The following is a 25,233-nucleotide window of genomic DNA, read 5'->3' as shown; positions in this document are numbered from 1 at the left end:
AAAAAGGAATTTTTTTCAAGAACATACTTGAAAATGTGAACATAATACATGTCAGTAATGTTGTCAAAAGCACATATGAGCTTTTTATTGTTAATTAAAAGTAACCATAAGATTGTTTGAGTTAAGTCAATTATTGAGGTAGGCAATATTAATATCTGCTCCTGTAAACAGAGCATGAAAAGTACATGTACATCCAAATGCTAAAAATACACTTACATTTTACTTGCATGACTTTTTGGCGTTAATTGAAAAAAAAATCACTTAAGCAATGTTTACGTTCATGAAGTTTGGTCATAGTTACTTCTTTGTAAACAGAAGATTTGTTAGGGGTGGGCATATAATGTGGCTCCGAAAATAAAATAAAAAAAATCTGCTACTTGTTTACTGTCACAACCTTTCTAATGTCTAATAATATCTTGTTCTCGTGCCAATGTCTTACTATAAACTTCTGGAAAAGAAACCTATTACGGGAGAACGAAGATGATCTCTGTATACACGTCATATACAGCAGGGGCCGAATCAGGAAATTTTGGTTAAGAGGTACTGATTATATAATTTTAAATTTTTTAAGAAGCACCTATATGTAAACGAAAAAAAACTGTAATTAAGTGTTAATATGAAAATAAATACTTTTTGTATGCTTGTAAATGTAATTACGCACACCCTGCCCACACCTGGTTTCGCCCTTGATAGCTCCATGGGCCGGAAGGATTCCAAAAGGAACAAAAAGTTCAGTTTTTCAAATGTAGGAACAACGTGTTCTCTGCATTCTTCTGCCAGTGTTCGGTATGCTTCTTCTCTTTGCGATCCAAAATAGTTACCAAACGCCCTTTTGGTGCAGCCAACACTGTCCTTTTCATTATATTGCCATTTATAATATAAAAGATGATGCATTTTTTACCCTTTTGTGCATGTATGTGCCCATATATATATACATATATATATATATATATATAGGCAATGAAGGGTTGCGTTTCATTTTGGTAAGAGTCCAAAAATCAGCTGTCTGATGTTTTTTTAAGACATAAAATATTGTTTTTATGTTAAACTTAATTATTTTATTTCCGATTGGATGATCTTAGACATTGTGACCTCATCTGTGTGATTGAATATTTGAAAAAAAAAATTGCTAAGATATAAAACACTTATGTAAGATCTTTCGCCTCCACATGTGAGCAGGTGGTATCGCAAAAGGAAGATAACGTCATTTCCTGCGTCAGAAAACATGGGGGAATACCTTGCCAAAATTTAGGGTTCCATGCACTTTACCGGCAGCAGCTGGGTGGAAGCGTCACCCCTGTCGGTGGAAGTTTGGAAAGTAGCGCTGCTAAAAGATATTTTCAAGATCTTGCCAGCTAACACCTGTCAATAAATGGTTCTTCACTTTATCAAGCTTTTTATTGTTTTCTGTAACGACACATAAAAATAATGCTCATAAAAATAAACCTAAAGACATAAATATGGAGTCAAAAAATTTTTGTCGCAGGAACCAAAATATAGTTTTAAAATAAAATTTTAACAAGAGTTGAAAGATTTTTTTTAATTTTTTATATGTATTAAACTTTTTTTTAGATTTATATATAAATTTTTAAAATCTAAAAAAAACCCAAGGTCCTGGCCGTTTCCCTTTTCCTTCGCCTTTGCTTTAACCGACCATCTATCTTATCTCTTCTTACCTTTCTTATATGTTTAAGAAAAAAACAATTGTGTGATTATTTTTTATAATTAAATAATTTTATATAATTTGTTTCGTTTAGAAAATAACATTTGGAATTCGTTTTACTCAAAACCATTTGGGTTTCATCTAAACTTTTTTTATTTATTAAAGAGGCATGCTATTCATTGATCCCAATGGAGCCGTACTGGAACAAATCTACATTGTTGATCAAAGAGATCTAGAGACCATATTATATTGCAAATTATATGATCCCGGAGTTTATTTTTCTAAAAAAAAAAAAAAAAGTAATTAATGACGGGTTAAGCGAATTTGGGTCAGATTGTTCATCCTTTATTATAGTTCAACCCACGTAGCCAGGCGCTGGGCTCATATTCTAATGTGCATAATCGGAAGAATAAGATCGCGTGGCTTCCTCATATAAATATTCGCGCTTGTTTTAATTTTTCAACCACTCAGATTTTATTTGATATGGGCAGCATTCCCCATGTGACACTTAAACTTTCCCCTTAATAAGTTTAAGGGGATCCTCAAATAATTATAAACTCCGAGAACAAGGATTTATTTCGATGGATATCCGGCTGAATTTCTCCAAAAAGTCAGATATGAAAAGAAATATAATATCCTATTAAAAAAAATTCAGGTTGGAGTTAAAATTGAAAAATCATTAACTCAATCACTTCTGGATTTAAGTAAATATCATATCGGATTTAGACTTGGATTAGGATTCAGTTTCAAATGAATATCGTATATCGAATGTTCACATTTTTTTTTATAGTTCTTATATGATTATATATTTAAAAGCCAGCTTTGCTTCGGATGTGGAAATAAAAGTAGTGAATTTAAAAATCAGACCCAGATATGGTCTAGATTTGCTTCTTTTATATTGGAACCCGGGTTTTGATCCAAGTGTGTGAACATGAGATGAATTATAAACTGATTCCAATCCTTTGTGTTGACATCTTTTAATTTCGGCATACATTAAACACCTACTACCATGAATGAACACAACATCCACTCTAATCTCTTGCTGATTTTTTACCCTTCAGGATTATGAATACAGAGACTTTCCTGCCCGTGTTTGACTTCTCTTTGCAATCCAAAGTCTGGAGCCTTGATTGTGGTTTTAAGTATATGGTCATGGAAAATTTTAGTAGGCACACTCATTTTCATTGGCTAAAGAATTAGAAAAAAAAAAAATCAAATTTGTGGATCAAACATACATCCTTTCTTTGTTTATAAGGGCAGCATAAATTTTTCATGAGGCGAGTCGAATTAAAGTTTCTAAATTTTGACCAAGGCCGAAATGTCATTTTTCAAATTTTTTGTATAAAACAAATTTTTTTTTAATTTACATGTGATTTTTTTTTTAAATTTGAAGTGGAGCCAAGCTCAAGCGGTGCATTAAATTAATTAGGAGAGATCATTGATAACAATTTGTTAGCGGTTCCTCTAACATGATCCATGCTTCCAGAAAAAATTAAAAATAATAATGTACAAAATAATGTCGATATGTTTTGGAATCATGTGACATGTCGTCTTGATGGAGAATATTTTTTTTTTAAAAAAAAAAATCTGCATTATTGATTACATCAGGTTAATTAGGTGCATGAATGTGGTCCAAATCTATATAATGAAATACTAACAAAATTATATATATCTGTATTAGGTGAGAAGAGACCAAATATACCAAGTAGTAGTATGGTAGAACACATCCGTGTATTATTTTGTCCTTCTTAATATAGTTTGTCGGTAGTTTATATAAGCACACCAACCTTATACCCTAATTTAATTAATTTTTCGGGATGAATAATATATAAGCGGTCTTATAGTTATCAAATCGACTTCAAGTTAATGTCTATCTTCTTGGAAATAAAATGGGTACATTAAAACGTTTTACATTATTACAAATTGATGGTAACAACCATGTCTACTTAGGATTAGTAAAATATTACAAATTTGCAAAATTGCAACATTTATTCCGAATTACTTTTCGAAAAGTTTTTTGTTTCTTTAAATTATCTCTCCTCATACATTAACAATATTTCCACAAGGTAAACGAATATGCATATACAAATTAGATTCAAATTAGCTAAATAAGATGAAAAAAGTTGAGAACAAGGGTCTAGGTAGATTCAACATCATTAAAAATCTAGAGATCCTTTACGCTTAACTGTTAGGGGCGTTTGATGGTTTGGAATTTTGATTCAAGAATGAAAATTCCAGAATCAAAATTTCTTCTTAAACGGGGATTGAATCAAAATTTCAGGTTTTAATTTCTTAATTTCGGAAACACAATACTCTATTTGTTTAATAATATCAATTTCTTAAAAATAAGCATTTCGATTCTAAAATTTCTTGATTCTGAGTATGTTAAACACACTATACATTATGAACCATTTGCTTTAAAAAACATGTAAATACAAAATGATGACAAGATGTGAAGTGTATGTGGTGCGTTGTATTTACACGGCATAATTAAAAACAAGAAAAATGATTTCATTTTCAATTGCATAAGCTGCTTAAGGTGCAATGAACCATTTTATACTTATCTATAATTAACTACCATTTTGTCTTTATAGTAAGTCAAAAAGAGATCATGTACCATCTATATAGAATACAGAACATGATACAATGCACATAGACACATTATTTTATTATTTTTAATATTTTGAATTCAGTTTCTGATAGTAAAGGTTTTCACCAACCTTCTGCCCATAATCGAAAAGTCGCAGTTTGAACAATTCATCAAAATAAGCTTCAATCCATAGTGCGTCATCTTCAAATTAAAGTACACTTATTCCATAGAAAAAAAATGAAATATTAATATATCATTTATGACAATTTACTTACAAAAGATTCACCAATTAAATAATTTGGTCATTCTATGATCATGAAAAACCAATATGACCATTCAGCCCAAGACAAATGCCGAACCCATGTGTTCGGCCGCTCTCTTGCATAGCATCGCAAGTAGGTCTCCAAAATGCGGTTCGCCACCTCACTTTGACCATCGGTTTGTGGGTGGTTCGCAGTGCTGAAGTGAATGGTTGTCCCGGCCATACGCATATATTCGCGCCAAAAAGAACTGAGGAAGATGGAATCGCGATCACACACGATGGTACTAGGCATTCCATGTAGCTTACCCACGAAATCTTGATAGACTTGAGCTACTAGTGGCGAACTTCTTTAATGACGAAACATATAAGGTTTAAATGAAATAAAGTTAGAAATGCAAAAAGACTCTTGAAGACATGGCCTTGGTTATTATAGTCCAAATGCACTCTTAATTGTTAATTTGTCTAACATTTAACAAAATTATTTTTCATAATGGCCCCTTTGATGATATTTAGGAAGAAGAAAACGATATATAATTTGGGTCAATTTCTTTAGAAAAAAAATAGTGCAATACAAAATAGTGTTAAAGTACGTGTGCCATCGTGCACGGCAAAGCTAACTCTTTTTTTTTTTTTTTAAATAAAAGCCAAATAATGAGTTTTTCTTAAAAAAAAAACAAATTGTTGGATTCCTGATAACTTAAGGTGCATGAGGTGCAATGAATGATTTAAATTTGTCACAACTTAATTTATCAGTATTTTGCATAATTGGTACAAAGATAAGCACGTTAATTCATTAGTAAACATGTTCAAATATATAAATATATTATTTATTGTTTCTAATACAAAATTTTTAAATGGTCTTTTTACCATTTTCTAGATATACAAGAAGAATATTTCATCCTACTGCTCTCTTTCAACTTATCACGTGTGATAGAAAAGGTTTACACTTTGAATTTCTTCAAATGAGCAATGAATTGTAACAAATTGATAAAATGTACTTAAAGTAAAGTCTGACATCTTAGCAAATGTGATCATACAATCAAGTGTCTGCATGGTTTCCAAAACTAAAGAGTTTTATAGTTTTAGGATTATGATTAATGAACGAAAGCACTTGTTTTGACAATTATCAGAAAATTGGTACACTATATCGAATTACATAAGATGGGAAGCCGCCTCGAACAATACAGGAAAAAGTTTGTTCACAAAATAAATCATTTCTTGTAACAACAATCTACTTAATAATAATAATCTTAAACAAATTAGTTTCAAACTTTATTGTCATTGACTTCCTAAAAAAAAATCCTTCTTGAGTTGCACCTTTCTCAATTTGTTGACTTTCGATTCACGCTCATGTCATTAATTTGGAGAATTAAGGGCTCCCACCTCTTATGACCTAACATTATTTTGATGATGCTAGTAATTAAGGCACAAAATAATTTCACGTTCGAAAGGGGTGGTGGATTTTTACATGCAAGTTGAAGTACGTTAGCTCGAAAGAGTGGTAGTGTACTAGGCGACAAGGTGGTCAGACTCCTGTAAGGACTCACGTTTGAATCTTGGAGTGGTCATTGTCACGTTCTAGTACATTCTACATTTGAATTGTAAAAGGTTCTGAAGCATGCTTTGTGAGCACAAAAAAGTAGGCAGAGAGGGGCAGTGGCGCCTTTAAGGGCGGTGTAATGAACCACTCACCCTTAAAAAAAAAAAGTTGAAGTGTGTGGAGATTTCATCGTTTAATATTGACGCAACTCTAAACCTTGGAAAAAAAAAAAGAGAGTGCGGCTCTCATTCGAGGGTGGATAGCCCTCCTACTTGCCCAACCTAAATGCAGAAAAAGATGTGTATGACTTGCTAGAGAACAATCTCATAAGTGATTATACAATTAGGGAACGGAACTAAAAGAAAAGACATGGAAAATGTTCCATTGTATAATAAGCGACCTATTAAGTGCCTACCAGGATAAGCAACCAAAGATGTGAGAATCAGTAGTTTAATTCATATGAGTGGTATTGTTTTATCATTTTAATATTTTGTCAGTAGTTTCTGATTTTTAAAATTTTGCCAGCATTTTGTAAGTACTTAATTCAAAAAGACGACATTTTGAATTTCTTAAAATGAATGCCACCAATTAGGGAAAAGGAATTTAATTGAACTCTGCTATCTTGGAAACCCAGAAGGCTACATTAATGAAGTGCGGAGTTGTTCCTGTAAAATATAAAGACTTCTTATTGTTAATACAATTAATTATGCTTCAATTTGCATGATTAATAATTAAGAAAAAAATTCAAAAAATTATCCTAGATATTAATAAAGGATAACTTGTTTGAATATAGTATTTAATTATGTGTTTAACATTATTGGTAGGGTTAAAGGCGTATTGAGAGCACTTTGGTTCGTTTGTGACATTAACGTCCCAGCCTAAGTTAATAATAACCTAAAGTTAATTGACAAAAGTTGATATATATTTTTTTAATATGGTTCAAAACTTAAGTGTTTGTCTTTTCAACAAGGTAAAGAGGTTCTAAGTGCATTATTATGTATCTTTTAACATTCCTCTCATTAAAAATGAGACTAATTATCTCATGATGTTCGGTACGAGGGGGGACCGACGATCTCAATAAAACAACCGTTATTCATGTGCATATTTGGTGCCATGAAATTGTTTTACCAAGGAACTCTTATAATATGGGAGAGTAAGCGGGCCTCATATTTGAAATCTATAAATTTGATGTCTCATGTTTTTATTTACTTATGTGACAAAAGATTAGTGGTAAAATCCATACATAAAATCCTTATTTACCTTTTTTACATTGATAATAGGTCTAATTTAAAATGGGAGGAAAAGTAAAATCTTGATCAAAACCCTAAATATTAAGACGGACGGAAAGCGGGGTGATCAGACTTCATATCTAAAATCTGAGGCAATCAAACACAACCTTAAAGTCAGTTACCTCGACATCGAGCTCTTCGGGTGCGAACACAAATGAAAGAAGAAACTAAAAATCCATCCATAGAAGATAATCTGGATTTTTTTTTCTTTCTCGAAATCAAGGAGAGACAAACTTTTAAAACTTTGACAATCGCTTCGTTGATCACAGCTAAGATCGCGGAAGGTTCTTCCTTTGAGAGATTATGGCGTCAAGTTCTTATTTAATTAATCTCTAAGCAAAGCATAAATGAATTCCAGAACGTGACAGAGATTGAGATTCAAATGCCAATTAAATTTCAGAGCTTACCAACTCGAACAAGTTATCAGAGAAGCACGAGAGCCGCTCTTCCGAAAGGGACGTTGCCTCCCCATCGTCAACCCTCTCTCTCAGCGTCTTCTCTTTGTTTATTTCAAAACAGCCCCGAGGTTCTCTCTCTACGGGACCCACGGTCGAGATCCCATCTCGTCCGGATGATCGGTTATAGGCCGTTGATCAGAATTGGACTTTTTTTTTTCTCTCTCTCTCTCTCTCTTTTGTTTTGAAGGAAACGAAATTCCGGAACATTGATGGCTGATGGCGCTTTGAATAGTTTATTGGGCCATGGATGAGGATGACTTTCTGCATCGCCGCTCTTAATAAAGACCGTGTTTGCTTTGGAACAATGGAGGGTGAAGGGGTTGGTGCTCTTTCCCTTTTGTTTCCTTCTCCACGAAGTCTATCTATCCGGACAAGTCTCGCTCGCTCTCTCTCTCTCTCTCTTTAAATACGCAATTCTCCGTGATCTTTGCCCTGCACCAGCCTGAGAGCGAAGCGATGGAGAGTCCTCCCACTTTCCTTTCGTCAATCTTCGTGGCAGGGAGCAGACAGAGAGATGGCGTCGGCGGTGCTCTGATTTCGGTTCTGAGGAAGATCATCTACGCCCTTCTGACTTGCGTTTTCGTTACAGGTGATGTGTTAATTGCTTCTCCTCTCTTCCCCCCTTCTTCTTCTGTTTCCGTCTTCGTTGTTTCTGTCCTTTCCGTCGGCATTGGCCTCCGCTTCGCTTCGTGGTTTTGATCGTCGAATCTCCGTCGAAAACGGCGGCCCCTGCACGGGGGAAGGGTAATCGGAGCTGCCCTTCACCGGTTTCTGCCGCTTTTGGGGGGGCGGGCGGAGCTCTGACGATGAATCAATGATTGTCGTTTCTGATTATTGCTTTGATCATGAAAATGATGATGATCTCAGACATTGACGGGTTCTTCGGTGAGTTTGAGAAATTTTGCAGCGTCCGGGAGATCTTTTCTGCAGTTTTAGAATTTTTTAGTTGTTTCTGAACGTAGAAATAAATATGCACATTGAAAAAACACCTACCAATGTCTGTTCATCTTTTTTTCCAAAAGCCTTTCTTATAAAAAAAAAAAACGTACATGATCGATCGGTTGTTCAAGTCAGGGACTCAGGGGTTTCTGAATCAACCAGCGCTGCAAAATGGATCGGATATGGTACAAGCGTCCTGCTATATTTGGGTTCACTAGATTCGATTCTGTGCCCTTCTTGAATGCATTCAACTTTTCTGGAGATGGAAAAGGGGAAATACATATATTGGAGGTCGATCTGCTTAGTATCTATCTATAGAACCACATCTTTTTAATTGGATCCAAATTTTAAAGATCCGAACCGAGTTCTTAGATGCTGTTGAGCGTCAGCAGAGTCGGATCCGGATGGGCCCCATCGGAATTTGCTTTCAGCGTGACTTGTCAGTATATATATATATATATTCAAAATAATATTTTATTTTGCAAGATTTGCACTTCTTCCATTCAGGAACCCAGTTTTTACAACATGGAATTGTAGGATGAGTCTTTGTGTGGAATAAACTTGACGATAGATGACATCTATGGTGCCTCGATTTGCCTGCAAGTGGGGCATTATTTTATTATCTCTTGTTTGCGCAAGACAAGTTTACCAGACCCCCTTTTTTAGTAATGTTATAAGTCTTGGGGAAGACCCTCTGTGCCCATTGGAAAGCGAAATCTCCCCATCTCTTTTATATTGCTAAGCAAACATAGATCAACTGTTCAAAACTCAAAAAGAAAAAAATATTATATATTATCGATATTTGGACCTTGTAAACCTGCAAATTAGAAACTAACACACATTTTTTTTTTTTAACATTTTGGTTGCAGTGGGCTCGATCATTGGAGCATTGGTTGTCATACTGGGAGGCAAAGATGAGAACATGGGCTTCCTTCATGGGATTGGCGTTGGAGCCCTCTCTGGTGCCATACTTGCAATGGAGATACTGGACTCCTTTCTTGCCTTCTTGAACTCCCACCCATCTCAATCCAGAGGCACTTTACTCTTAGTGGTTAGTATCATCTCAAACTCTCCATTCAAGGGAAAAAAAAAAAAAGGCCCAAGTGGATCCGATCACAGATCCATGCATCAGTATCGGTGTGTATCGACCCATATCGATTACGAATACATACGGCACTAGCCCCAGATTACAAGATCCAAGGGCAAAATGAAGTGGGTTGGATTCAGGTAGATGATGATGGATCTAAATCATCTTAATCTTTAAGGGCGCGTTTGATGCACAGGAATTTTACTGTAGAACATGAAAACTTTTTCACATTTGTATAGGTTGTTCGCACTCCGTCAAATATTAAAAAAAAAAAAAATTACCTTCTAGTGGTGCCAAGCTTAAAAGACTACGGTTAGGTGACTGACGCCGACATCATCTACAGTCTGGGTTTCAAAACCAGTGTCTTTTGAAATAAAGAGGAGGAAAAGGAGGGCGCTGCAGGATTTTTATCTATGGGCTCAAGCCTCAACCACTCAATTTGCAGTCCACATGTTGAAGAAAATGACTTTCCTACCAATTTTTCTGACTTTCATTCAAATGTGGGCTTCATGTGAGCTCACCTGCAACCTTCTTTTCCCTATAACATAATTCATGGGAACAAGATCTGGCAACTTCAAATATTACTTTCAAGTGGTGGTAGACCAATCAGAGATCGACAGCTCGACCCGTCGTCGCAAGACAAGTTCAACTTCCCCGGACCGACATTTGTCGAGGAAAGTTTCTTACTTGGGCAGTCAATTGGAACTTGTCCTATCTCAATACCTTCTTTGTTTGCCAAGATTTTTGTGTTCATGACCTAAGGAAACTGTACTCGGGCCGAGAGACTTTGTCACCTATGAAACTAGTGAACAACATCTTATGTGCTATCGGTCCAACCAGCTACGCTCAACCCCTTAGGACTGCCAACTGAGTAATTAAGGAGCACATATACTTAATAATTAAATTAAATCATTAATGGCTCATGTTGGACCTGGTTAGATGTTACCATCTCTTCATGTGAAGAGCAAGACGGCACTCTTTGCTGGAGAGCTTCATTGGGTACCTTGGAAAAGAAGATCAATAAGGAATGATTTGGATATAGTCGCATGATTTTATAGTACATTCAAGCCATGATACTATTAGCTTTGAAGAAAACAGGGAAACTAAGGGACTTCTAGTTGCAGATTTTCATTATTGACATGATAAATTATTTGCCTCCTAATAGTTATTGTCTTAGAAAGGTTTAATAAGGTTTGGTGGTTTGGGCTCTTCGCATTGATCTCTCCAGGGTTTATCTCCCCCAAGTAAATACTAATCATTGTCATTTAGAACAATATTTGATTGCCGGAACAATAAATCCAGGTGCAAAAATTTCAATTTTCAGTCGAATTCTTCCAAATCCGACTGAAAATACAGGAAAAAAAAACTGTCTGCCCGTACGGTGCAGATGTCTGTGGTTCTCATACTTCTTATCTATGCAATCAAACACGACGCAAATGATTGATCTTTCTTTATGTTTATATTTATCTTCTCTAATCTCCCATTGCCAAATAGAACTAAGTTACAGCCTTGGAAAGTGCAGATAAAATTTTCTTGTGGCTACGTGAGCAGAAAAATAGTACAAGAACGAGTGACTCAAGCAATTTACGCAACTCTACCAAGACAGGTGTGCGGTGCCCTAAATGCAACTCTTTCTGATACACCCTTGCTTTTTAGGGAAAATTCTCTGCACTGGCACTAAGTCTGCATAATTGTTAAATGCAGGAGAATGATCTGGAGGAGCCCCGAGACATATTCGATACTGAGACCCTTCCAAATGGGCTATCTTTATTAGCCCTCCAGCAGCTGGGCAGAGCCAATTTTGATGTGACACAAAAGGATGGTAGCACTCCAACTTGTGCCATATGCTTGCAGGTTAGTTAAAACTTGCCAACAAAAGAAGAATTCAAGATCAAACATGTTTTCTCTTCTTCTTCTTCTTCTTCTTCTTCTTCTTCTTCTGGTTTTCATAGGTAGATTTGAAATAACTGGCAGTAGGAATTGTGTTTGCTTGTTAACTAATCAGGTTTTTTTTTTTGGGATTTGTTTCCCTGAATGACTTGTAGGTAGTAGAAGAGTAACCTTCAACCACCATTTATGGGGACAACATTATTGTAGAGTTTACGCAAAAGAATTAGAGGAAACCTGATTTTTTTAAAGAGAGAACATTATTGTAGAGTTTACGCAATAGAATTAGAGGAAACCTGATTTTTTTAAAGAGAGAACATTATAATGTAGAGTTTACGCAATAGAATTAGAGGAAACCTGATTTTTAAAGACTTAGGGTATGTTTGGATGACAGTTTCATAAAAACTAGTGTTGTGAATATAAATGATGAGTAATATAAATGGTTTTTAATCGTTTTTTAAAACCAGTTTGAGTAATTTAAAAGCAAAGCGGGCGAGTTCTTTACTTCTTTTTGAAAACTAGGTTTTGTCAAAATTGGGTTTGTCTTAAACCTAGATTTGATGTCACTCAAACACTCCAAAGCGGCACTTTGTAGTGTCATCTAAACACGGTTTTAGGTTGTGTTTAGATAATATTCTTAAAAAAGTTATCTCACGAGAACTAAAAGCTGCGCTTAGATGATATTCTTAAACTTTATGAGAACCAAGTCATGTAAAAACCTAGTTTTTTTAGTCAGTTTTTAAAATCAAAACGATGTTTTTTATGAAGACGTTATTTATGCCCTTTTGAAAAAATCGTTTTGTCTCTAAGATGGCGTTTAGGAGTTTCAGCATCCTTACTTTCCACTCACTACTTGCATCCCATTATGATTTTTATATTCATTTTATAAAAGGGAAAACAACTCCCCATTTATTTTCACTTGTGGCAAAGGATGTGAACCATAAGATTGACTTTAGTTTTGGATCAACTTGGACTTGAAAGCCCTTGTGGTCCGTTTCGGAATCGTGGGCATTTATAACTTCAAAGACTTTGGAAGACTGCAAGGTGCAGACTTCATACATTAACCTACCAATTTGTGTGCCATGTTCTTATACCGAGTTGGTTTATGATTTTTTAATATTGGGTGAGTTGTGGGTGGTTCTGGCATTTTGAGGTTAGGAAGTTAGGTGAGATTGCATTTATAATAAGGAGATTTGGTTTGATATAACACACTACTATGAGGGGAGGGGTACGTTTGATAGCCTCGGATTTGAGATCCTCAGGATTTAAAAGCCACGAATTTACAATCAAACTCTCCCACTCTTGACTTTTTCTCCATACAAAAAAAGTAAAGTAAAGTAAAGATTTGAATCGTAGGTTTGACTTAAGATCCGATGAACCATAGATTTTAGCATGGGGTTTTTGCCATATTAGCAAAAGCATGTCAGGTCAGATCAATGTCAGATGCATGGATTTCGCATCCGAAGTAAACAAAAACGCCCCCAGATGGTAATGATAAATATTAAAGCATAAAATTAGATCCATGGATCATTATATGTTGGTAAATAAAGCAACCCAACTTGTTGTTTAATGCAGATTTGAGATCAGCCTCGGATCTCATAGGAGATCATCAAAACGTAGACTATTATTGATTTCAAGCACTTAGCTAGCTTTTATGAGTTCCTTGTGTGCACAACAACTAAAAACCACCTCATTATGCAAATCTTTCTTTGGTTTTATATAATATTTTATGTGTGGAAAATTTAAGTATCGTATCATAATAAAGATTTTTCAAAAATCTAGCTTTTTGTATCTCATTCTATTAAGTGTCCTGTTTGATAGCTTTTATAGGTTGGCACAAATTGAACTTACGAAAACAGATACCCTAGACATGAAATCCTATGGCACAAACTGATTTTAAAGAATAGAAGAACAGTGAGATCATTTTCACGACAATTAGATTTTGTGATGTAACTTTATGTGCAGATTGTTGTCTCGTTGTGGCTAAAATGATTCCTTTCTTTCTTGTGTGTGGATGTGAAGGATTTCCAACAAGGAGAGGACATAAGGAAGCTGCCTCTTTGCTCCCACACCTTCCATCTTCCTTGTGTAGATGCTTGGCTTGCCAGGCACGGGACTTGCCCTCTTTGCAGGAGACATTTTGGTCATTAGTTTCCTTCTTGTAAATATTTGCAGAGAATGACGTGCCGTCGCCCACACCTTTTCTTTCTCTCAATTTTAAATATCAGATCCTTGTCCGTCACTTTGGTGTATCTATTATTATCCCATTCTGGTGATTTTTTGGTTCTAAAGAACCTATCGCCTTATTATTATTATTATTATTATTATTATTATTATTATTATTATTCAATAACTTTAATCTTTTTTAGAAGCGTCTATATATGAACAATCAAATATATCAAAACATTAATGTAAAACTTTGTTAGGCTGGTGTGGACAGTGCGCTGCTCTGGCTAGGGTTCAAGACTGAACTTTTTTCTTTGCATGTACCTGCTTATGTGTTCAATGTGTTCGAGGCCGAACACATTAGATGGAAGTGTTTGCGTGCCTGAAGTTACAAAAGTAGCCCCACATTTTCCTTCAATAAGCTTAAGCTAGTCGCTTACTTACATCAAACCAGATCCAGATCCAAATCTAGGCCCACGAAAAGCATATGGATCTCAGTTTCAAATCGGACATGATATCAATCAGACGTGGCCCCCTATCTGACATGTGGCCCGTAAGCGCGGCGTGTCAGATAGAGGGGGCTGCGGCTGATTGTTGGCGGATTGACCATGCTCTGCACCAGCCTGGGCTAGGACCAGGACCAGTTCTTAGCCAAGTCCACCTCCATCCACTCTGTTGGCATGACAACTCAAGGTAAAGAATGCCAACTGAGTGGATCTTCTGTTGTGGATGGAGTTTCTGTCATACATGGTTGCACATGGTCATCTGTCTTCAATTGAGTTGTCTTGGATCCAACCTATTTGGCGCCCTAAATGCACCAAGTGGGTTCGCCCAATTGAGGGTCATGCCGCGTGCTGACATGACAACTAAGGGTAGACATCTGGCCGGCCTGACCTGACGCCGCTCGGTCCCATTTGCCTTGGGTCATTGGCTTTGGACAAATTTCTCACGCGTTTTGTATTTCACAACTTGCAGGCATTGCATGTGACCCTCATTGTATTTAACTGTAATGAGTCACACGCTTTTCTCACTTTCATCATATTTTTAAGGCGATGATATTTTACTATATGAACATTTGAATGTTACGTAGGCTCATTAAGGATTATAACTCATATTAAAAATAATATCATTATTTACGCGTCGAATATCTAGTGCTTGCGTTTATGTGTCCTGAGGCTGCTGCACATGATGTGCAGGATCATCCTAAACAGAAGATCATATGATATAGTAACTATAGAGAAACATCTCGATCGTATTAATTTGATAGTTTGGATGTAAGCCATCGAATTAAATACCATAATGATCTTCAGTCGCAACTGCTAACATGGCCTGCCAGTACTTTAGAAGAACTGTGTAGCACTAGTTCCCTTTAAATTTTAATATTTAGCTGGTGTTAACTAAATATAACGATATATATTGTTGCGATCTATGTGGATGGTTTTGGTTGCACAGACAATTGAATCACGGGAATGCCACATTTATATTGGATTTTTTTATATGTAACAGTGAGAAATCTGACTATAAAAATGTTAAATTTTAGGTTGTGTTTCGATTACATCTTGAAAAAATGCTTTTTGTTGAAAAAATGATTTTTGTTAAAGATTAATTCTGTAAAAGATAAGTTTTTTTTTATGAGTTTTGCTGGATGGGCACGATAAGCATTTGTTTGAGTGAATAACCTGTTGGCCTGGGTTCTAGCTTTTCTCACTCAACATATGAAAACGGCAGTTTTCAGTCTGCCCAAACACTCCCAAAATGGTGTTTTGAAGGCAAAATAACATTTTGAGTCCAAAACAACTAGTTTTCGGACTGCATCACCAATGATGTATTCGGTTATAATAACAGGTTGTTACTATTCTACGAATGTATCATAAAAATTAAAATAAATTCATAAAACAACAATAATAAATTACTATTGCGAAACATAAGTTTAAAGGGCTGTTTGGCATGAAAAATACCGAATAAGTGTTTCATGAATACGCTCCAAATTGATAAAGATTCACAAAACTTGTCGTGAATGTTATTAATGTCAAACAACCCTTTAGAAATACGAAAGAAGCAAAAGATATTCAAACTATATAATGAGATTAACCCCGTGAAACGCATTTAATATGGTTAGATTGGTTCAGAAGCAAGTCAAAAAAAAAATTATTTGATCTTTCACATGGGCACCCTCAGAATCCTAACTAGGGAACACCCTCGCCTCATACAGATAACAACATCAATGATGTAGTTTTGCACTGTCAAAAATGTTTCGAAAGTGCATAGCAAAATTAATGGCGGTCTTCCAGGGCCCCTTCCAAAACGCGTTTGTTACTGGAGACGCTTTTACAGACAAAGACAGCAGACGACAGGAAGCTAAAAGATCAACTTCCTGCATCTTGAATTCTTATCAGAATCTGTCCATTCCGCTTCTAATGGCGGAAGGCAAGGGAAGCGAACACCCTGGCTCGAGTTCGAAGCATGAAGTATGAATCTGTGTCACGCTGTGCCCTGAGATTTCCAGACTGGTTTTTGTTTGCCCGAGATTTCTACCTCTTAGGTAGATTGCCCACTAAGCCACATTAATGTTGGTTAATCTGTCACATAATCAGATTTTGATTTACATGTAAGAAAATGTAAAATCATATCAAAATATTTGCTTGCGATTAGGGAAGTCAGTGGTTCATGCTTAAAAAAGGTTGGATATAAATAAGAACTTAACATCCGATTAAGAAATTCAGATTTTACAAATGTCATGCAATCGGATTCGGATTCAATTTTAGTAGATATTCAATCATATTCGGCAATGTCCATTCATTTTCAAAAGTCAGTTCTTGACATATCATAAAGTGATTTAGATTCAGATGTGAAAATAAAAGTTGGATTCATATCGAATTCAGATTGTAAATTTTAAAATTAGATTCATATATGGTATATAATTATCTTTATCCATGTTCAAACCTGAATTCGTAACCCGAATATGTGAATATCCGATAATCCGATTTGTATCTGATTCATTGACATCTGTACTTACATGTCCATGCAAGTCGGATAATCTATCATTCAATGAAGAAAACTTATCTCATATCCACATTCAGTTAAAAATCGAATGTGAACAGTGAACAATCCAAGCGGTTTGGTGTCTTGGATTAAAATGGTGCTGGACTTAAGAGAGCTTAACTTGTGATAACTTCTCAACATTAGCAAAGAATTTTTATTGTCATTAAAAACATGCATACCCACCCACAGATTTTCCTTTTTTTTTTTGTGCTTTTCCCTTCTTGGGGAACAATTTATGGAACATATCTAATTCAGGAGACGAAGAAAATGAGGAATTGAGAATTCTGATCTTGAACTTCACTCGATAACTGGGGATTCAAAAATTGGTGTCATCCATGGAAGATCAGATTTTGGCCAAATCAGACATAACCAAGAAAGCCGAGATTCCAAGAGGGGATTGAGCCGTTGGTTGTGCTAACGGTTTTTCAAAGACCCTACCTGTCATTGGAGCTAGAGAAGCGGCGTGAAGCGTGCTCAATCCACAACGCCACCAACAAGGACAGCTCCGACGTGGGAAAGTTTCCTCACGCAGGTTTCTCCCCTCTCCTTTGATCCGATGGTTTCCTCTTTTATTCCCCTTCCCCATCCCTCAATCCCACTTTGGGATTCACCATTGCTTCCCCCCTCTCCCCATCATGAACATCAACAAGGTCTGGAACCCCATGTTGGCCCTCATCCTTTAGTCCCCAAAAGAAAAGAAAAAAGAAAGACAGATCAAAAGATTTTCAGGCAGATTTGGTGGTTTTTTTTGAGGCAAGAAAATGGACGAAAAGGCTTCGGAAAGAGAGGCACAGGAGCCACAGAGATCAGAGGCAGAGGACAAAGATATTATTCAAAGCTTATTTGAAATTGAGGAAGCGATTTGTGCTTTTGGTGATTACAGGAGAGCTCATAGGAAGGAGTGTTTCAATCTGGTTAGGAGGATCAAGCTCTTAGGCCCACTCCTTGAGGAAGTTCGGGAGAACGAAGCCCCGTTATCGGAGAAATCAGTCGCATGCTTCGGCAATTTGAAGAAGGCTTTCATTTGTGCGAAGAAATTGTTGAAGACGTGTCACAATGGAAGCAAGATCTATTTGGTTCGTGGGTTCCTTTTTTTTTTTTTCATCTCAATGTGTATTTTTTGCTTACTGGGTGCCTTTCTTTTCTTCTTTTAAGGCGTTGGACAGCGAGGGGATTGCAGCAAGGTTCCGATCTGTGTATGAGAAACTGAACAGAGCCCTTGAAACAATCCCCTACGAGGAGTTAGGGATTTCAGATGAAGTGAAAGAGCAGGTATGCTATTGCTTCATGTGAACTACATCCCCTTTTATACGTTGGTGAACCTTATTGCAGGCAAAATGAAGTTCGTCCGTTGGTTCTTTTACTGTGAATTTTGTTGAACAGTGGAACAGAAATGTTATGGTTGATAGATAGTTTGGTAGTTTTTCTCTCTTCCATGTTTGGTTTTAGATGTCCGTGCTTTTTTTTTTTTTGCCTGAATACAGCTTCTAATTTCTAACAGGATTCCTTTCTTTTCTTCTCCTCTGGCAAAAATGAAACTTTTGCAGTGACATAATTATTGTGCTCTTATGAGATAACAGATTGCCCTTCATGATGGACTGTTCTGCAGGTTGAGCTGATGCACTCACAACTTAAGAGATCGAAAAGAAGAACCGAAACTCAGGACATTGAACTGGCTATGGACATGATGCTTGTGTTCTCAAAGAAAGATGATCGCAACGCCGACAGTGCCATACTCGAAAGACTGGCAAACAAGCTGGAGCTGCACACAATTCCAGAGTTGCAGGAAGAAACAAATGCAGTAAAGCAACTTGTTAAGGAAGGTGGTGGGTGGCCATCCCCGGAAATGATCCAGCAGATCATGGATGTTTTAAACAAGTTTAAGCAAATTGCTGGCGTGAAAGAGACGAGTGGAAGCATGGAGGAGACTAAAGATGCTTCACCGCCCAATAAGTGCTTACAGAAGTGCCAGTCGTTGTCCATCCCAAATGACTTCCTTTGTCCAATTACCCTGGAAATAATGTCAGATCCTGTAATTGTTGCAACAGGACAGACATATGAGAGAACCAGCATACAGCAGTGGTTGGATTCAGGGCACAGGACATGCCCAACAACTCGGCAACCTTTGGCACACTTATCTTTAGCACCAAATTATGCTCTCCGTAACTTGATTACGCATTGGTGTGAGATGTACAATGTGGAACTTCCTAAAAGAGAAGCAGATACAAGCACGGGGAGTGCCTCGCAACAAACACAGGAAATATCCACCATAGTCCAGAACCTCTCCTCTAACCAACTTGAAGTGCAAAGATCAGCGGTCATTGAGATACGTAAACTTTCGAAAGAGAACCCTGATAACAGAATCTTGATTGCTAAATCCGGCGGAATCCCATCTTTGATAAACTTGCTCTCATATCCTGATTCAAGAATCCAAGAAAACGCGGTCACGGCATTATTAAACTTGTCAATTGATGAAACAAACAAGAGAATAATTGCAAAGGAGGAGGCCATCCCAGCTATAATTGAAGTATTGAAGCACGGCAGTGTTGGCGCTAGAGAGAATTCAGCTGCCACATTGTTTAGTCTTTCTATGGTGGATGATAACAAAGTTGCTATTGGTTCTTTGAATGGGATACCTCCGCTAGTTGACCTACTTCAGAATGGAACAGTCAGAGGTAAAAAGGATGCTGCCACTGCCCTCTTCAACTTGTCACTTAACCAAATGAATAGAGGGAGAGCTGTCAAGGCTGGTATTACAAAACCCCTACTACAGTTAGTTACTGACAAGCAATTGGGAATGGTTGATGAAGCTCTCTCAATCCTCTTTCTTCTGTCATCTAGTCCTGAAGGACGCAGCGAGATTGGTCAGATATCATTTATTCAGACACTAGTAGAACTGATAAAAGAAGGAACACCAAAAAACAAAGAGTGTGCAAGTGCAGTTTTGCTTGAACTAGCAGCAAATCATTCACCTCATCTATTGGCTGCACTCCAGTTTGGGGTATACGAACACTTACTTGAGCTAGCAAAGAACGGAACTAATAGGGCACAAAGAAAAGCGCAGTCACTTCTGCATTACATGAGCAAGTGTGAACAAATTCCATGAAGTAAATTGTCTTTTGGTATCATGAGATTCTTTCACATAGAGAAGTTTAACAGGTATTTCTGCAAAAGTTTGGCGACTTCTGCTATTCTGTTGCTTCATATGTGCAAGGGCAAAAGGATCAGAATTCTCTTCCATTGTACAAATTATTGGCCTTGATTCAAGTCAGGCCTTTGTGCCTTTGGAGTACCACGCTAGCCTCCTGGAATACTCTGTCCATGATCAAAACTTAGCTAAATATAAAACTAAGGTCACAGAAACCATGAGAATGTCTGATGTACACTGTCCTGTTCCAGTAGTGAGTTTGTTAATGAACGATTTGTGTGGGATGAGTGTATTGTTACGTATTGTTCATAACTCATTGAGGCGTTTCCTTTGTACTTTTCAAGTGTATATCTCTCATACAGTTTGATGCCACTTCTCTTTTACCGCTGAAGCCAATAGTTCAGAACTCTGCTGCAAGAATCTGAGGCATTTTGACATTTCTGCAACTCTAGCATGACAAGTGTGGGAAGAATTGAATTCTTGATGAGTTCTATACCCTTTCTTCGTCAGAACCCTGTTAATAGATTCACCAAACATTTCTTTCCAGGAGCAAATTTCCTGGCAAGTTTTTTGATTGAGCAAAATCTGAAGACGGGCTTGTTTCATTGGTTGGAGATTTGGACCAGATTTGTGAAATAAGTTAACTACGAAATTTAAAAGGCAAACTGCTACACTGAAAAATCGCTGATCTATAGTTGCGACGAGGTAAGAATCTGTCATATTGTAGACCAGCTTAAAAGGATATCAAGCATGTCACACTTGACACTGATGACTGACCTACTTTAAACTTGATTAATTAGAATTCTTCCAGGTTTCAAGCTGTTCAGATGCCCTGATATTACCTTCTCTGAGCAGCAATTCGGCAGTAAAGGTTCACGCCCTGTACTGTTTTTTAAATCCACGAATTACATATCGGTTTCAGTATTCAAGACTTGATTGCAGGCTGATCAATGTTTTCCTGTCGCGGGTTGTTCAGAAGTCCATCTTCGATGAGGGGTCACCATGCACCGAAAGTCTATCGTGGCAGTCACGAATGGAGCTACTGGATTACTTTGACTGATTGTGACTGCTAAACGTATCAGATCAGCACTTTCTGGTCTGAGGATTTCAATTCACACGGAAGTGGATTTCGCGAAGCCTGGGAAAATTAGCCATTTCTCCCACCATGAGTAGTTCCTGCAACAAATTCTGAACCTGATGGTCGTTTGGCAACAGTGTTATTGTTTCATGCCGGATGACTAAACATTAAAAAACTGTCATATGAATGTTACCGATATGTGGTAATAATTTACATCATTTTAAAGGTTTTGGTGTAATGTTTGGAGTAGCAGAAGGATGCCACATGAACGCTGCCTCTTATCCATAATGGGTTGTTGCAAGATAAGTAAAGTCTGGTTTGGATAAAAGGAAACCAGCCATGAATAAAAGCGCTACCTCATCGTTCATCGTGGTCTGGGGCACATTGGATTTTTAAAAATTTTAAAATCTATGTTGATTTTTTAATGAAAATATTGTCCTTTTTAAAATCCATAAGCATGTGCTCCCCCAGAATTTCTTTGTTGTTGGCCATGCTTTTTAGTGCAATTATATATATATATATATATATATATATATAAGGCAACTGTTTCAGACTGGAGAGATTGAATGAGCTGAGCTGGAGGGAAAGTTTGAACTTAAGTTGAGAAGGTCATGGTTTTTCTTGAATGGTACCCTCACCTTTTTTTTTTTTTTTTGAGTGTTTGGTTTGAGCATTACATGTGACACTCCAAAAGTTTAATCATGTATCTAAAATTATGAAGAATTTCGAGGGACTTATATAAATACGGTTGTTAAAGTGGTTGATTGTTTTGATTTTTACCATTTTCATACTAAAACTCAAATAGCAGATTGGGATCCAGCAAACCAAGAGCTCGAGCTTGAAAGTGGGTTTTGGGTCGATACATTACAATTACATTGACATATTGAATATGAATTGAAGCCTATATCTTCAGATCTATTAGAAACCTATATCCACACTAGCTCTATTAGAAACCTATATCCACACTAACCATGTGAACAAAAGTTGGAATCAAATTATTATTGAGCACATATATCTAAACTATTAACGTGTGCGCATGTGATATATATATATATATATATATATTATAAAGAAAAATAAGTAAAATTACATTCAAAATGATATGAATTTTTCAAGTCTCTTTCTCCTAATGTGAAGAGGAAATATGATAAAAAAATGAAGAGAACAAAAGTGTACGAAAGAATGAAAGAGAATATATATATATATATATAGAAAAGTGAAATCAGCCTTTACCTCAATAATTGGATAGTTACTTTTTGTAATGTGTTATGTCCCTAAAAACAGGGGCCAACCAAAAATATAACTATCTGGCCACACAGTAGCCGACTGATTTCAATTACTCTCTTTCTCTTTCTCTCTCTCTCTCTCTCTCTCTCTTTCTCTCTCTCTCTCTATATATATATATATATATATATGAATGTTCTTGCAAAGACTCGAGCAATAGCTCGACTGTCATGGGCTGTCCACTCGAACAACCCAGAACTTTTTATAATAAAAAGTTAAAAAAAACATACACACACAGTGCCTGACGTTCGGGAGGGGGAGGAGAGACAACGGCCTATTCCTTTCTCTTTTTTAAAAAGAGAAACAGGAAGGCCGTTGCGTCCCCCTTATATGCTAGATCGTAAAGAATCATTTTAATTGTTTATTTTTGAAAGATAAAGAATTACTAGAAAATCAAATAGAAAGAAAAAATGTATTTTAATCATCTAACATTAACCAACAAATTTTTCTTCTTGATTTTCTCCCAATCATCAATTTTGAAAACTTTAATGGCCAATACGATTCCTTATGGGCTGAGGAGGCATTTGAAAGCCTTGGGTTTAAGATCAATAGGATTTGAAAACCTTATATTGAAGATTAGATTATTTCCATTCCAATTTTAAATCCAACCTTCTAACAATGCAAATACGTGAAATAAGAATCGTATACTTGCACACTGTTAATTATGTTAATTTAAAAAAATAATTTGGTTAATGATTTTTTTCATTTATTAACGGTACGTAAATTGTCCAATCAAAACCTAATCGAGCTCATCAAATTTGAGAACAATTTCATGCAGTTTTTTAAAATCATAAACAGTGACTTCTACCAATCTAACAACGGATGTGCCAACAAGAAAGAAACTTAACACTAATTATATACTTAAACTTAAGCCTGCTCTTGATTTTTGTTTATATCAAAAAGTTGGTGTGCTTTTTATTGTTGTGTCATTTTGATCTTTCTTTTTTAGAATCACTTAGCAATAATAATGTAATGGGCCCCTGGGCAAATGTTGACTTTTAATAGAAACCATGAAATGTCACCGTGGGTGTCCACGTGATCTTCGCAAACGCCTCATTTTCTAGTGTTGTCACCGAAAAAAAGAAAAAAAAAAGTCAATAGACCCGATTGCCTTTTTCATTGCTTTTTTTTATATCAAAAAACGAGTAAAAAAAAACATAATAAATTAAATTACCGTTTAAAACTTAAAAAAGTGTTTTTTAAAAAAACTTTAAAAACAAAATTTCCACTTTTTTTAGTGCCAAACAGTTTTTTTTTATTTATTGTAAATATACTTTTGATGTTTGTGTTATTAGTTTCTCATTTATTTTATTTTTTCTTCATTTTTAGTTTTTTTAATTTTTTAACTTTTTTTTTTAAGTTTATCCTGTTAAAACCTTGCCGTTTAAAACTCTAAAAAGTTATTTGTGATTATGATATAAACTATATATAGTTTACAACCAAAATTTTTTTTGGATGACTGTAACATAGTTCTTAGAACTAGTAGGTAAGTGAAAGTTTGATGGTCAGTTTAATTTCTATAGGCATTGTTTCTTTAAACTATAAGTGGTGAATGCACAACACTTTAATTTACAAGCAAAGGATTTTTTTTCTCTTATCTTTTATTATTTTTACTTGAGGGAAGCAATTATGGTTTCAAAGACAGGCCATGAAGCTTCAAAAAGTATTTCATTGGCATCCAAGATCCTTGCTTGAGCGTGACTACGGTGCATCATCAACTTGGTGCCGCACCATACCATAAAGATAATACTCATGATAATCAAAATGAAGACAGAAGGTGTTACAGTTTTATCATACAAATCATAAATTTATGTCTCTAATTACAAGGTAAAAGGCTTTAATGTTTTATTGTTTAATTTCATTCAATAAATAAACATGTCAAGGTTGAGCATTTACTTTTCATCAACAAAATTGCTTTTGTTATCACTTGCTGAAAACGCGTTTTAAAATTTAATTAACAAAAAAAAATTGCCCGTGTGAAAAGTATGTAAGAAAAAAAAAAAAAAAAAACAAACCACTGTCTGCTCCATATTGGTTTAAAAAATAATACGTACAACGCCTAAGGGGGAGAACATCACTCCATCTAAGCCAAGTCTTTAGGCGAACTGGATCGAATTTGTTTTTGATTTGATCCAGAACCGTTATGAATCCGACAACATAGATCCAACCACATATATGGGTAGAACTTGATCCGAAGCAGTTTTTTTTTTTTTTTTTTTTTTTTTGTAATTTTTTTCACCTCTTCCAACAACGAGATAGAGTCCTCAATGTGCCGATAATATGCATGCATCGAAACCTTTTACGATTCAAAACAGAGCCGATAATATGCATGCATCGAAACCTTTTACGATTCAAAACAGAGTTTCATGACAATGAATATTTTCAAGTGAACCGTCCTGTCACCCAATTATGCTATGCCGAGTCGAAAACCGAACCGAACCTCTTTCATGTTTGTCTCTAGGCTTCCAGACATTATTAGCAAAATGCATGAAAATTCTGGATTTGGTAGACCAACTCTGGATCTGAACCGTTCGCTCCCATGGACCACTACGTTTTTTAGATAAATCCGGAATGAAATGGCATAGGACCCGAATTTCACGTGCAAATGAGGCAGATCATTGTCAGATTTCGTTTCCGGAACTGCACACCAGATCCAAAACGATGAATGGTCTTTTTCCTTTTCTCCCATTTGATTTGACCCGATTGTGCTGGTCGGACTTCGGGTCGGTGATCAAATAAACCCGATCCGTCGGCAATTTCCTGCTTTTAATTTCTGTAATTTTGCTCTCACAGAGGGAGA

General features: G+C 36.1%; 2 protein-coding genes across 2 annotated transcripts; both read left to right on the top strand.

Annotated features, from left to right (window-relative positions):
• Positions 1-8,016: 8,016 nt before the first annotated feature.
• On the top strand, positions 8,017-13,957 carry LOC116259861 (NEP1-interacting protein-like 1). The gene is made up of 5 exons (XM_031637821.2): positions 8,017-8,391; positions 9,611-9,792; positions 11,351-11,434; positions 11,533-11,682; positions 13,738-13,957. The coding sequence occupies exons 1-5, from the start codon at positions 8,259-8,261 to the stop codon at positions 13,864-13,866; spliced, it is 678 nt and encodes a 225-aa protein (XP_031493681.1). The 5' UTR covers positions 8,017-8,258; the 3' UTR covers positions 13,867-13,957.
• A 3,238-nt stretch (positions 13,958-17,195) lies between these two features.
• On the top strand, positions 17,196-20,369 carry LOC116259841 (U-box domain-containing protein 15-like). The gene is made up of 3 exons (XM_031637790.2): positions 17,196-17,999; positions 18,079-18,195; positions 18,533-20,369. Exons 1-3 carry the CDS (start codon positions 17,685-17,687, stop codon positions 20,027-20,029), a joined length of 1,929 nt encoding a protein of 642 aa, XP_031493650.1. The 5' UTR covers positions 17,196-17,684; the 3' UTR covers positions 20,030-20,369.
• Positions 20,370-25,233: the final 4,864 nt, after the last annotated feature.

The sequence above is a fragment of the Nymphaea colorata genome, chromosome 9 (genome assembly GCF_008831285.2).
Source record: "Nymphaea colorata isolate Beijing-Zhang1983 chromosome 9, ASM883128v2, whole genome shotgun sequence".
NCBI classification, from domain to species: domain Eukaryota; kingdom Viridiplantae; phylum Streptophyta; class Magnoliopsida; order Nymphaeales; family Nymphaeaceae; genus Nymphaea; species Nymphaea colorata.
The sequence above is the reverse complement of the archived record's forward strand: the minus strand, read 5'-3'. Positions and strand labels throughout refer to the sequence as shown.